We start from the raw sequence: 15,591 nt of genomic DNA, 5'->3' as shown, positions 1-15,591 counted from the left end.
ATTCCCAGTTATTTTTCAATGCTTCATACTTGGTGATTATTCAAGTTAGAATATCCATGATAGGGTCCAGCGGTTGCTTGGAGCATGGCATTTCCCATTAGCTAGAAAAGGCTGTAACTTATTAACTATTGCCTAAGGAATTGTTGGGGCCACATTAGTGATTATCTGTCATATATCACTTTCAACATATCATTCCGTATCTGCTTCTCATCTTTCAAAACAACAAACAATACATTGTTATAAGTTGGAACCAACTCATAGTTGATCCTTCAGTGAGTTTTCTGAGGCCTTAAATCACATGAGAAGAGACTGATCATCTTTCTCTCTCTCTTTTTTTAAGTTTACAGGTTTGAAAAAGATTAATTTTATTTCCATTGTCGCGTATGATCACATAATAAAAGATAAAATGTAATGTATATTTCCTAGTTGTTATTTTCTTTAATTTTAATTCTGGCTTACGTACAACGTTCATAAAGTCCATACACATTGTTTGTCACACCAGATCTTTCCCCATTCCTTTACCCATCCCTCCCTCCACCACCAAATTGTGTGACCCTATGATTAAGCTCCCCCTCCCTCCTTGGATCCTCATTCTCATTCTACAATAATGGCCTTATACAGTATTTATGAGACTGAATTATTTCACTTAGCATAATGCTCTCCAGTCCCTCCCAAGTTAGGTAGTAATTTACACAATCGTTGCTCCCATGTGCTGCATAGTATTCCATTGTGTGAATGTACCATAATTTCTCTATCCATTCCATAGTGATTGGGCATTTGGACTGTTTCCATATTCTTGTGACGGTGAATAAAGCTGCTATGAACGTTGGTGTACCAGTTTCTGTTTGTGCTTCAGTTCTCATTTTCTCAGGATATATTCCAAGCAGTGGAATAGCTGGGTCATAACCATCTTTTTCTTGAGGAAGATTCTGGTGAATCCGAACCACCAGAGAGGAGTCACCAATGGGTCAGCAGCATAACTCTTTACTCATTAAGTCACCAGAGTGCCTGTCTTTAAATGGGAAACTCGTTATAGTACCTCGTCAGAGTTATTGTAAGGATTGAATGAGTCAAGGAGATCTAAAGGCAGATATGTTCTATTGTCCATAAGTATCTATATTCATCAGTATGATTTGAATTGGACCAAGCTAGTCATTGGTCTTCTTCCAAGGCTCTTCCCTTCACTTCTCTAAGCTTCTTCAGTCAAGGTCCTCCCAGGGTTGAGAGGTGAGTAGATTAGCCTTTTTCTCTACCATCCCACTTAGCAAACAGGTCAGCCCAAGATTTCTCTTTGCACAGGTTGCTAAGTGCTTTTTCAAGTGAATTTCAACTCAAACAAACTCCATAGGAGAGAGTAGAGCTGTGCCATAGCACTTCCTACGTGGAAATATTTTCTTTTCTTGGAAGTTAATTTTTTTCTTTTTTATTGTGATTTGAGCCAAAGTTTGTAAACTGGTTTTCCATTTGATTATTCACACACATTTTGTTTTATGACAATAATCTTTACCCACAAAGTAACCACATTCTTTCCATTTCCTTCATAAGATTCCCATTAATTCCATTATACTCCTCATTCCTGTCATCCAAGCTTTATATATGGGAAGATGCTTTTTTTCCTTTTATGTGGCTGATTATTCTGAAGAACGAGTGTCTTCCCGTTCGTTCCCCTTTTAGACTGTTTACAGAAAGACTTTTCATCTTTCCGGCTTGTATATTGTTTGACTACTTTTAGCCACAGAAGACATATTGGATTGGGAAAGTTTGCTGTTGGGAACCACTCTGCAATACCAAAGAACAATGAAATGATGTTAATTGGCATATTTCAACTAACAGATGCTGCCCTGGATGTGCTCACCAAGTTGTGTCAAGAAATCTGAAGGATAAACTTAGCCAACAGACTGGAAGATATCTATATTTTTTCCCATTCTGAAGAAAGATGAACCAACAGAGTGTTGAAATTATCAAACAATATCATTAATAACACATGCAAGCAAGATTCTGTGGAAGAGTATCCAAAAACGACTGGAACAATACATCGACAGAGAACTACCAGAAGTGCAGGTTGGATTTAAAAGGAGCCAAGGTACTAGGAATTGTAGCTAATGTTAGATGGATCTTGGCTGCAAACGTAGAGCACCAGAGGAATGTCTATGTTTCATTGATTATGCAAAGGCGTTTGACTGTGTGAATTACAACAAACTGTGGCTAACTCTGGGAAGAGTGGGAATCCCAGGACACTCAATCGTGCTAATGCAGAACCTATACTTGGATCAGGAGGCAGGTGTAAGAACAGAGCAAGGAAACACTGCATAGTTCAAAATTGGGAAGGGCGTACACCAGGGATGTGTTCTGTCTCCATACCTTTTCAATTTATATGCAAAACATATTATCTGGGAGGCTGGGCTCTATGAGGAGAAATGTGGCATCAGGATTGGAGGAAGACTCATCAACAATCTGCATTACGCAGATGACATAATCCTGCTTGCTGAAACGGAGGAGGACCTAAAGTGCTTGCTACAGAAAGTCAAGGACTGCATCTTTCAATGTGGATTGAGGCTCAATATCAAGAAAACAAAGATTCTCACCGCTGGGCCAATTGTCAGCATCATGATAGATGATCAAGAAATTGAGATTGTTAACAGCCTTAGTTTGCTTGGCTCCACAATCAACACTCTTGGCACCAGCAGCCAGGAAATTAAAAGATGTATTGTGATGGTAAGGTCTGCTGTTAGAGACCTTTCCAAAGTACTGAAGAGCAACGATGTCATGCTGGAGACTAAGGTGCATCTGATACAGGCCACGGTCTTTACAATCACATGCTGTGCATCAGAAAGCTAGATAATGACTAGGAATGATTGAAGGAGAATTGATGCCTTTGAGCTCTGGTGTTTGGAGGAGAGTAGTGAATCTACCATGAACTGCTAAGAGGGCGAACAGGTTCATCCTAGAGAGGGTGAAGTCAGGCTGCTCCTTGGAGGCAAGGATTCTGCAGCTTCGTCTGACATACTTTGGACATGTTGCAAGGAGGGACCAATCTTTGGAGAGGGACATCATGTTTGAGAGGGTGGAGGGACAGCGTAGGAGAGAAAGATCTTCGATGAGATGGATCAATTCAGTGACAAGGGTAAAAGGGGTAGATGTGTTAGAGACAGTGAGATTGACACAGGATAGAGCAGGGTTTAGGGCTGTTATATATAAGGCTGTTATGAGTCTCGGGTGACTTGACGGCATGTAACAATAACAATAAGGTGCACCTGATTAAGTCCATAGTCTTCTCAATCACCTACCACATATCAGAGAGCATCATAATGATTAAGAATCCAGTTGCACAATTCAATGGATGGGTGGGATAAGGGAAATATGAAGGATCTTTTATGAAAAACAATGTATTAGAACTTTGTAAATAAATTACTTGTTGTTGTTAAGTGCCCTTGAATTGTAGGCGACTCACAGCGACCCTATGAAAGAAAGACTTGAACACTTGTATAACTTTCATCCTTTCTCCGGGTTCATAGGGTTTCTGGAGGCAAGCTGTTTATGGAAGTGGACGCCTCTCCTGCTTCCAAACTTGTTTTAATCTGGGAGCTCTCATTTGACACATCAGTGTTACAGTGTTCAGCTTCACAGCAACCATGAGTTACCTCTGCACAGCAAGTGGGCAGACCAGGGCTATACGACCTAGAAGAATGTTTCACCAAAAGCAATTAAAAACAGGCCCAATGGCCCTACAGGATTTTATTTACAACCTGGAGCAGGCTGAACCCTTATGTACCCTTAGTCTAAGGCTCAGGGCCACCTACCCACTTTTGAAGGGCAAAAAGAATAGTAACACAGAGATAAGGACCCCAGAAACTTCCTTTGCCTGACTGTCACCAAAATGAGCCGTCATCGAGACACCAGCCATTTCGCCAGTTAGCTGACTTCCAGAGTGGAGGGAGACTTCAGTCCCCAAATACATCAGAGTAAAATATATCAGACAAAAGGAAAAAAATGACAGAAGAAAAATTGCTGCTTCTGAGTTGTGGAGAAGAGTACTGAATAAAAAAGTACTGAATAAAAGAGTACTGCCAAAAGATTAATCAGATATGTTCTTGGGAAAGTGTGTCAGAGTGTTTCTTAGGGGCAAGGATGGTTGAGTTTCTTCTTAAGTACTTTGAACATGTAGCTGGGCGAGAGTATTCCTTGGAAAGTGACATCATGCTTGGAAATATGGAGTGTCAGCGAAGGAGGGTAAGATCTCCAATGAGATGCATTGACACTGTGATTTCAGCAATGGGCTCTAGTGTATCACAGATGATGAGGCTAGCACAGGACAGTGCAGGGTTCAGATCAGCTGTTCATAAGGTCACTATGAGTTGTACTCAACTTGACAGTACCTAACACAACAAGGAACATAGTCTCAGCAGTTCCATGAGTCTCTACTGGATCAACTAACCTAGCCATTTCCCTGGTTTTGAGTTTGTTCCATGCTTTTCATGCCTCTACTTGGGACCTTTTACCATCATCCTGTGATCAGCAGTGAGGGCTGGGCACCATATAGTTTTTCTGATCTCAAAGTCATGGAGATCAATGTTTGTATGACCCATTAATCCTTTGGACTAATTATTTCTTTGTCTACATCCTTATTTCCCTTTACTTTGTTCCAGGCTGAGAAAGACCAATAACAGCACCTTGGATGACTACTTGCAAATGTTTAAGACTCCAGTCACCACTTACTAAAGTCGTATGTAGAACACACGAAGCTTAATTTAAATCCTAAACTCTCCTCTCACTAACTGAGCCACCTCGAGCAAGTCACATGATCTACCTCAACCTCAGTCAATGTTCCTTTAAAATTGTCAAAAAAGAAAGCAAACAAAGTAGGAGAAGGCACAATGTAAGTTCTGAAAATACTATTCAAATATAAGTGCTGCCAGTTAAAGGGCACAGAGAAATAGGATATGTCCATATAAAACATTTTGAAAGAAGTGTAGGAATGAAAGAAATGGGAGTCAAATGTATTTGGTCTCACCTGCCACCATTCTGGGTGTTTGGCATGGGTCTAGGGGAATCATTTACCTTCTGTTTGCTTCAGTTTTCCCTTGTCCCCCAAAAGACAAGTTGAGATGTTGCTGGAATGAATATTAAAATAGCCTCTGCCCAATAAAATAAAACAAAAAAACCCTCTCAACCATTTCTAAATAGGAATGTTGTGACTTCTACCACACTATATTTACCACCTTACACGTATTTCCCAGCACCTGTTGAGGAATAAAAATCACACTCTAAAAGAGTTATGTGGCTGTTATGTGCCCTCGAGCCACCTGCAACTCATGGTGACCCTATGCACAAAAACTCTGAACTTGTCCTATCCTGAGCCAGTCTCACCGTCTCTGATACACTTACCCCTATTACCTCAGTTACTGTGTCAATCCATTTCATCCAGGGTCTTCCTCTTCTGTGTTGTCCCTCCACCTTTCCAAGCGTAATCTCCTCCTCCAAGGATTGATCCCTTTTGGGAACACGTCCAAAGTATGTGAGGTAGAGCTTCAAAATTCTTGCTTTCAAAGGGCAACTTGATTTCACTGTCTCTAGGACAAACCTGTTTGATCTCTTGGCAGTCCATGGTGTATTTAATACTCTTCTCTAGCACCACAACTTAAAGGCATCAATTCTTTTGCCATTTTTGGTCATTGCCCAGCTCTCTGATGCATAGCAAGTAATTGCAAAGACCATGGCCTGGATCAGGTGCACCTTACTCTCTGGACTGACATCTTTGCTCTTCAGCACTCTGGACAGCAGACTTTCCTAATCAAATTCATCTTTTGATTTCCTGACTGCTAAAATATTCCTTTAAGTAATATAGCACTGGCTTGTCCATTTGCTGTACAGAAGTAACTAGCGATTGCTGTGATGCTAAATACTGTGACACTGACATGTCAAATGCTATAATTGTTACCCATAGTGGACAGTGTTTGGTGGAGCTTCCCAGTTAAAACAAGCTTGGAAGCAGGAGTGGCATCCACTGCCGAAATAGCTTGCCTCTGGAAACCCTTTGAACCTGAAGAAATGATATAAGTTATATAAGTGTTCAGGTCTTTCGTTTGTAGGGTCGCTATGAGTCGTCTATGAGGGGACAGTTCTTAACAACAACAACAACAATAACAACAGTGTCAAGTGTTAATTGTAAATCCGAGTAAGCTAACGTTGTTAACAATCTCAATCTCTTCTCCATCTGTCTGAGCTTTTGAAAATAACAAAGAGAAAAGATATGACACTTCAGAACTTTTTAAAACAGATTCTCTGATTCTACTGTCCTTAGGAGGTAGGGATGAGAAGGAGAGAGGCATGTGAGCCACGTTCTGCCTTTAGCTGGTAGAGCCTAGAAGGCCATATCACCCCCCCCCCTCCGATTTTCTTCAAGCAGACTTTGAAGTCCCATTTGTCCCCATTTAGCCTCCTTTTGTCTTTCACAAAGTTAAAAGTCTTTCCCATTTAAATCACCTCCAGAGCTAGACGCCTTGGGTACCCCTTCTCGTAGGCAGAGTGGAATGACATGTTTACAGCTTAAACAGTTGTTTTTTAAAAGCAATAATGTCATAGCCATGGTTCTTTTCCCCCTTTCCTCACTACAATAAGCTGGATATGAGCTATGATATTTTCCTATTTTTTTATTGTGACTTGAATGAGAATTTACAAAGTATACTGTTTCTTCAATCATGCACATCTTGTTCCATAACATTAATTGTAATAGCCACAGCGTCTGGCCAACCATTCATTTCATATTGTCATTCTCTTCGCTTGTATGTAAACCAGGATAAAATGAAAAAAAAATTAAAGAAATTTTAATCTATTTGTTAATTTTCTACTTTCTCCCTCCAGCAACCATACTAGTGCAGTTCTCTCTGTATAGAAATCTATTTTTTGTTATTATACTAGTTTATTTAGAAAATTTGAATACATTGTTTTTCAACAATACCATTTTTTTTCAATTTCTCTCATCCCCCAACCATCAAATTGTACAACCCCATGATTAATCCTACTCCCTGCTTCACACATCCTCATCCCTCTGTTTCCATCCCCCTCCCCCTTGGATCCTCCTACTTATTCTACAACAATGATTTAGCACAATATTTGTCTTTGTGGGACTGAGTTAGTTCACTCAGCATAATGCCCTCCAGCCCCTTCTAAGATAGGTAATGATTTACAAAATCATTGCTCTTAAGTCCTGTTTAGTATTCCATTGTATGAATGTACCATAATTTGTCAACCCATTCAATTGTGGTTGGACATCTGGGCCGTTTCCATGTTCTTGTCATGATGAATAACCCTGCTGTGAACATTGGTGTACAAGTTTCTATTTGTGCCTTAGTTCTTATTTTCTCGGGGTGTATTCCAAGCAGGGGAATAGCTAGGTCATATGGAATTTCTATGTTCAGCTTTTTGAGGAAACGCCAAACTGCCTTCCAGAGTGCTTGTACCATTTTGCAATCGCACCAACAATGTATAAGAATTCCTACCTCGCCACATCCTCTCCAACATTTATTACTTGCTGTCCTGTTAAACTTTGCCACTGATACTGATTATAATATGATACCATCTGCTTATATAAATCTCTTCTTAGCTTTTTATTTTATTGTTGTTGTTGTGTTCTATGGAGCTGGAACCAACTCATCCTAACTTTCCAGTGGGTTTTCAGATGCAATTATTACAAGAAAGGAGATTGCTCACCCTTTATAATAATGGTCTTATATTTGTCCTTTTGTGATAAATTCATTTCACTCAGCATAATATCCCTTAGAGTCATCCTTATTGTGTAATATTTTATGAATTCTTCATTGTTTTCATTGCTACATAGTATTTCATTGTGGGAATGTACCGTAATTTCTTTATTCATTCCCTTATTGATGGGCACTTAGGTTGTTTTTAACTCTTTGCTGTTGTGAATTATGCTGCAACAAATTTGAGTATCTGTGTATCTGTTCATGTCCCAGCTTTTATTTCTTTAGGATACACGGTTCAAATCTATCAGCTGCTCTGCTGGAGAAAGATGGGAAGCCTCCTCCCATGCGAATAACTGCTTCTGAAAACCCACCAATGGGGTTAGCTATGCTTTGGTTCCAACTTGATGATACACAACTACACTAACAATACATGAAGTAATTTGGCTATAAAATGAACATATAAGCTCTTAGCATGTATCATGAGATGATATTTCTGAATACCTTGACACGGCTTTATGGCAAACACTTAATAGAGCATATTTGGCATTTAATCAATGCTTACAAAAATGATATCATTGCCATTGGCATTCTAGACCTTATAAAACCTTCTTTTGCTCTAGAAATCCACTGCAGTTTTGGGAAGGCATAAGTAGGATGTGTCCCTCACATCAAGAACAGCCTGATGAGATTATGAAAATGTTGAATGAGCTGAGTGATTTTTCTTAGAGCTTATTGTTATTATATTTTCAGGTGCTGTCTATACATTTTCAACTCAGAGTGACCCTATGAAAGAGCAGAGTAGAACTGTCCCATGGAAGTTTCTAGGCTATGATCTTTATGGGAGCAAATCAATAAGTCTTTCTCTCCTGAACTCCCAAGTGAGTTTGAACCACCAAACTTTCACTTAGCAGCCAAGTACTTAATCTTTGGGATTGTTGTTGTTATATTGTTATGGACGGTCCAGTCCAGGATCAACTCACAGATAACCCTCCAGCAAGTTTTCAGAACCAGTAAATCACAAGGGAGGAGGTAGCTTGTCTTTCTCTTGAGAAGAAGCTGGTAGATTTGAACCTTGTGCCTTTGGGTTAGCAGAACTGCTCCTTTCCATGTTGAGGTAGCACTAAAAGAATCAGCAGGGCTTACCTTTCTGGAAATGGTAGTTAGTGGGGTGTAGGAGTAAGGAAGGTTTAAATGTTGACCTGTGATTCTTTGCTAATTTTATAGCTGATGTTGGAAATTCTTTTATAGACGATCAAATCTTTATAAGATTGAGAACACAAATACAGCTTAGAGAGGGAAAGCAATTATTTAAACTCACTTTGTAGCATAAATGATTGACATGATCTTTTCCCTTTGAGTAAATTGTAACAGGAAAGGAGAAAAGAATGCAAATTAAGACAATGACATCCAAATAGGAGAAAAGGGACAAGGAGAACTGACAAATTGACTCAATTGTGGAACTGAAAGGGACCCTAAAGATTAACGTCTATAATCTTTATCCTCATGATTTCTCATTTTTTCCCAGATGAGAAACCCCTGACATTTAATCTAGCAGCTCACTCACTTTTAGGACAGGGCAGAGAACCCATAACTCCTGGTTCCTAGTACAGTCTTTTTATCCTACTGAGTAGGCATAATACTGTTGTAAAGACAAAGATGAATTTCATTCTCCTGTAAGTTTGGTTCATGTGTAATGTCCTTGGAAAGGGATATCATTCTTGGAAAAGTGGAGAGTCAATGAAAGAGAGAAAGACATGTGATGGATTGACATGGTGACTGTGGCAATGGGTTCAAGTATGTCAGAGATGAAGAGGATGGCTCAGGATAGGACAGGGTTCCGATTTGATGTTCACAGGGCTGCTGTGGGTTGTATTCGACTCCACAGACCTGATGAACACAACATTCATTTGGTTCAGGCCATTCTTGAGTGACAAGTGTCAACCCATCTTTTTTCCAGAAGGAGGCGCCATGACAGGCTGTTTGTGTTCCTTGGGGGCTAACTCACCCATGGACGCTTCCACTGTAGGCTGTGAAGGCCTTTCTCCTGAAGCAGCTGGTGGCCTACAGAGGAAGCCACAGCAGGGAATGTCTCATCTTCAAACAGTTGGCCTCTGCTCAAGCAACGATCTCGTAAGTATTTAAAGTCCTGGTCCTTAAATTTCACAATGGAGGCTTCATCAAGAAGTTCTTGCTTATGAGCCATGGCCAGCTTGACAAGATGTGTGAGGTGTTCTCCTTCTGTTGAGAGAAAAAAAAAAGGATATGTTTAGGTGTGAGCCATCAGATCTTTTATATCATCAGATGTGACCTTGGAAAGGAACTCAGAAGTCCTCTCCCTTTGCATTCAAAGAAGCTGAGATCCTACATAATCGTTCCCTTGCTGACATAGCCAACAGACCGTCAACGCTGGACTAGAATTCAGGCAGCCTCACTCACAGTTCAGCTTTTAATCTACTGCACCATCCAGCTTCTCTCTATGCTTTTATGTGCACAAGAGGATATGGAGGTATTTGTTCATGTAATGAACATTTATTGAGTACTGACCTTATGCCTGACACACTTTTGAATTTGGGTGATCCAAAGACAAATGCAACATGATCTTTATCCCCCGGGGGCTCATTAGCACATGGAAAAGATAGATTAGACACTTTAACAACTAGCTATTATTCAACAGAAACTGTTCAGTGAAAAATGTGTACAAAGTCCTCTGGATATAAAGAAGAGGAACCATAAACTGTTCCTCCAGGAGAGTCTGGGTGACTTTCCCAGGGGTGGCCACGTCTGTGTCAGCAAAGAAGGAAAAAAAACCAAACCAAACAAAACATCAGTTGGAAAAATCCCTCTGGGTGTCTTAAGTAGCGAATGCACAAAACCCCCTGAATTGGCTTGGAAGGATTATGAGCGTTGGAGCGAGTGGGGAGTGGCCAGAGCCACTGGCAGTGTTAACAGTTGGGAGTGTTGGCAGCGATGGCCAGGATGGTAACCTGAAAGTTGGATCATGTGATGTATCATCTGCAAGTACTGCTGCCTCGCTGAAAAGGTGGCACAGTATTTAATCTGTGTACAGGATGGAGGTGCTGGGAGCCAGATGGAGGCCAGATGGAAGATGGTAAGAAAGGACTAGACATGCACAGAAGGCTGTAGCATTTGTCCCCATGGGAGATGGTGTTTGAGCACTGGAAGTGAAGTTGGTGGACAGGAGACAGCTTCCAGAGTCGTTTACTTGCTCGATTCAGCAGGGTTAGATGAGAAATTCAGTAGAAGGGGAGGAAAGAAGGGGTAAGAAGACAGTGCGGTGAATAACCAAATGGATTTTGGAGTTTGTTATCTGCTTGCATTCCCTTCCCACTGGCTCTGCAATATTGCACTAGTTTTCAATCCTTGTGAAACCCATTTCTCTACTTCTTCATGTATGAATTGGTGATACTAACCTCATAAAGTGTGATGTGGATATTAATTGAGGTTTGATCTAATATGCCAATCACAGGGACTGGTTCATGGCATAGTTGCTGTTGTTAGTTGCCATTGAATCTGTTCTAATGAATGGCAATTCCGTGTGTGCAGAATGCAATCACTCATTCCAGTTTTCTGGGCCTTGACCTGTCAGAAGCAGATTGTCAGGCCTGTCTACTAAGGTGCATATTTTTTCCTTCATGGTTTTTTAAAAAATTTTCATTCATTGTTGCACATTTTCCTCCTTCCCTGTCTTTTCCCCTTCCCCAGTCCTCTTTGCAGGTACAAGGTGCCTCTCTTGAGTAGCTTCAAACCTCCAACCTTTCATCTAGTAGTTAAATGCTTAACCATTTGAGACCTAGTGTAAGTTGTTGTATTGTTAAGTGCTGTTGAGTCAACTATGACTCATAGTGATTCTATGAACAACAGATGGGGACTTTGCCCTATCCTGTACCAACATCCATCCTCACCATCTCTGTCACGTTTTATTCCATTGTTACAGCCATTGTGTCAATCCATCTCTCTGAGGATCTTACCCTCCTTCATGGACCCTGCGCTTTTCCAAGAACAATGTCCTTTCCCGAGGACTTTTCCCTCCTAACAACATGCCCAAAGTACATGAGACAGTTACACCGTCCTTCCCGCTAAGGAGTACCCTAGATTTCCCCTCTCCAAGAGATATTTGCTTATTCTTTGGCACTCATGGGATATTTATTTCTCTTCTCCAGTATCACAACTCAAAAGCATCAATTCTTCTTGTATTCAATAAATGCTAGATTTCCTAATTTCCCTTTAGATATGTTAAGAAATGCTAAAGTTCCTTCTTCTGGCTGTAGATGATGTCATTTACCAAAATATGCACCTGCATCTTCCATGTTTGAGTCAGGCAGACGTGAATAAGAATCCTGAATCCACACTTAGCAGATGTGGAACTAAGAAACTCTTCCTTAACCTTTAAAATACTGTTTTTCAAGTTCCTTTAACCTTGGCCTGTTTACATAGCACAACAGACCTCACTGTCCAAAACATATCCGTAACATTCCCACCTCAGAGTGGAACAGAAATCAAGCAGCAGGGAATTAGAGAAGAGCATAGATGAATATTTATAAAGGAGGAAAATGAGTTCACAATTAAGATTTTTGAATCATAGAAAAAGACACAAACGTGAAATAATTTAGCAATATTCTTAGAGTTGCCTTATATCTTGCAATTTTTTTAGATAATGTACATTCAGAGGCAAAATATCACCAGAGAAGATTTACTGCCCAACCATATTTGGAGGGAATTATGCATCCTAGCAAACAAGGTATGAATAATTTATTTTTTGAACTGTTAGATTGAATCATACACAATTGCCATGTTTATAGGTCAAAAACGGCTGAATAAAATACATTTCATACAGTTTAATCTAAGGTCAAGAATAGTCAAATAATGACAACTTCCTATGATTTAGTCTAATAAAATAGACATATTTCTTCTATCTAGTTCTTGGAAAACAACAGGCTAACATGTGCCAATATACCTCACAACTCATAACTGGGTGACCAGAGAGCCCACACACAAATTAAGTAAATAGCAGTAAAGATGGAATACCGGCAACGTATCATTAAAGGCAAGAAGACAGTTATAGAAATTGAGGACTAAAACAAGGCAAAGGCAATGACTTCTGAGAATGGAGTTGCTCTTGTTAGGTGCTATCAAGTTGACGCTGACTCACAGTAATCCTATGCACCACAGACTGAATCCTCGCCCAGTCCTGCATGGTCCTCATAATCTCTGCTGTGCTCAAAGCCTACTGTTGACACTATGCCATGAAGCATAGTTCTCTGTTCTCATGACATGAAAATGCAGAGTTACTAAAATTAGAGTTGTTAATCTTCCCTATGTTTGCTGCACACACAAGCAGGGACAAGGAAAACAACTCAGCCTTACCAAACCTCCCGACCTCCCAGAAGAATATTGAATGAGTTGGTGTTGTTAAGTGCCGTCGAGTCACAGGTGACTCTTAGCGACCCTACCAAGGAGAGTCCTCAACACTCGTGTGTCTCTCATGCTCTCTCCAGAGGGAAGATACTTAAAGGTCGCGCCAGGCCTAGTGCCTTGGGAGGCTTAGCGTCAGCTGCATTCAGCCTCTGGCACCTTGAGGAGCAGCAGATATGGAGGGATCCAGGTGCTTGTTGTTCTATTTGCCCCAAGTGGTGGTTGGCGGAGCGGACTTGCCAGATGAGCTAAGGGTGTCTGGCCCAGAGTTTGCCAGCAATTGAATGAGAGTGTTTGATAAACTCTAGTAATGAGATAATATTGTTGTTATGAACCATCAAATTAGAACCAACTCATAGCTGATCCTCTAATAGGTATTCCTAGGCAGTAAATTGCACAGGAGAAGATTTTCTATCTTTCTCCTATGGAGCAGCTAGTGGATCCGAACTATTTGCCTTCAGGTTGGCAACACAGCTCCCTACTGTTAGGCCACCAGAATTCCCTTAGCTAATACGTAGTTTGTGAAAATCCACTTGTACTTACTCTTTTTTCTTTTTCTTTTTTTTTTTACTTTTAATAACAGAATTATGGACTTTCTGGTAAGCAGCCTTGAATTACATGTAAAAACGAAAGTCTCAAGCATTGGCTTCATTTCACCTTCAGAATCATGTCATAACTTTAAATTTAAGCATAAATTCCCAGCTCATCTGGAAACATTCTCTGCCCACTGTAAGGTAGTAAAATCATAGATATTGAGAATTTCTGTTTAAGACTCATTATTCTCATTTCTGAAATGGCGATAATATTATTACGCATGTCAGAGGGTAGTTGAGAGGCTCAGATGAACCAATGTGTGTAGAACATCTAATCCTTCTTGATTTTGTCCACACAGAGTTAGTCCCCCACATATGGCCACCCCAGACATAATGGGATGAAATGCTGCTCAGTCCAACACCCTCCCCCCCCCCCCGCCCCATGATTGGCTATGTATCAGACCGTTGTGATTCATAAGACTTTCACTGATTTATTTTTGAAAGGAGATAACCACACCTTTCTCCCTAGTCTTAGTCTAGAAGCTCCTCTGAAACCTCTTTACTCTTACAGTAACAACCAAGTCTCCACTGATGGATGGATGGTGACTACGCACTGGCCAGGAATGATGTGTCTGCCACTGGAAGGCAAGAATGCCACCACTGAACCACTAACAAATCATACTTTAGCACAGTGACTGGCTAATAAAAGGCAGCCAGGAAGTAATAGTTATTATCATGACTAGTACTTTCGACCATGAAAGGATTAAACAGAACCCTGAGAGAATAACTTTTTTCATGCCAAATACAAGGTACAGCCAAGCCCTTAGCTCTGCAATTGCTCTGAGCAAGAAGGGAAAGGTTACAGAGGACAAGTGGCAGGCTGAGTGTCTGCTGCTCCAGGAAGTGGAGCGCATAGAGGAGTGAATCTTGATGAGGAAAAGAAAAGGCAGACAGGCAGACAGATTGAGAGGAGAGGCTTGCCCAGCCTCACCAAGCACGCGCGCGCGCGCACACACACACACACACACACACACACACACACACACCCCCTACCTGTCTGATTCACTTTCTTTCTCTCTAAAGCGTTCCTAGTTTTGCCAGGCCAACAGATTATCTCACGTTATTACATAACTTGACAATATTTAACTTTTATATGTTGCTCTCACTTTTTTTGCTTTTCACTTTTGGGACACCCTTTTTTACTTCTTTCTCCTCTCTCTGTCTCTTACTTGACTCGTGTTGCAAGATAGACCAAGTCAGAAGGTTCAAGTATCTTAATAACTAAAGAGAGAGATGAGTGGCCTACTTGATATTCATTATGAAGTTTGTCTTGCTGGTAATGTATTTCTTTAGGTCAGCAAAAGAGATGACACAGGAGGAGCTAGGAAAATGGTGAAAAATCCAAGGTAGTAAGAATTTGTCTTTTATTCTGGGCATGCTAGACTAATGAGCTAGTAACTAGAAGAGCATTATGCTTGATAAAGTAGAGGATGGTCACAAAAGACGACCATCCAGGTATGAAGTGGTCTGGGGGAGATGATTAAAACTTTGATAGACATGCTCCTCCCTTTCTTGTGAGAGAAATCAGACAGAGGAGTTCCTGGAAGCTTATGAGAGAGTGGAATTCAGAAGGAAGAGAGCACAGAGGGGATCTGCCAATTTATTGTATGAATTACACAAATCTCAGCTCACTATAGATGTGTGGTACAGATTAAAGCAGCACGTTGTTGTTGTTGTTGTTATGTGCCGTCGAGTCGCTTGCAACTCATAGTGACCCTATGTACAACAGCCCTAAACTCCGCTCTGTCCTGTGCTAATCGTACAGTCTCTGACACACCCATCCCGATTATTCCAGTCACTGAATCAATCCACCTCATAGAGGGCCTTCCCCTCCTGCGCTGTCCCTCCACCCTCCCAAGCAT

General features: G+C 40.7%; 1 protein-coding gene across 1 annotated transcript in view; it reads right to left on the bottom strand.

Moving 5' to 3' along the window:
- The window catches only part of LOC102848992 (calpain-13-like), a 96,202-nt gene extending 86,296 nt beyond the window's left edge, over positions 1 to 9,906 (bottom strand). Inside the window, exon 1 of the mRNA XM_006880680.1 lies at positions 9,709 to 9,906. Coding sequence (XP_006880742.1) covers positions 9,709 to 9,906 — 198 coding nt within the window. The remainder of the gene's footprint in view (positions 1 to 9,708) is intronic.
- Between the last annotated feature and the right edge of the window lie 5,685 nt (positions 9,907 to 15,591).

This window comes from Elephantulus edwardii, unplaced genomic scaffold, assembly GCF_000299155.1.
Source record: "Elephantulus edwardii isolate Elephantulus edwardi_28Jun2011 unplaced genomic scaffold, EleEdw1.0 scaffold00009, whole genome shotgun sequence".
NCBI lineage: Eukaryota > Metazoa > Chordata > Mammalia > Macroscelidea > Macroscelididae > Elephantulus > Elephantulus edwardii.
This window is presented reverse-complemented; position numbering and strand designations above follow the sequence as displayed.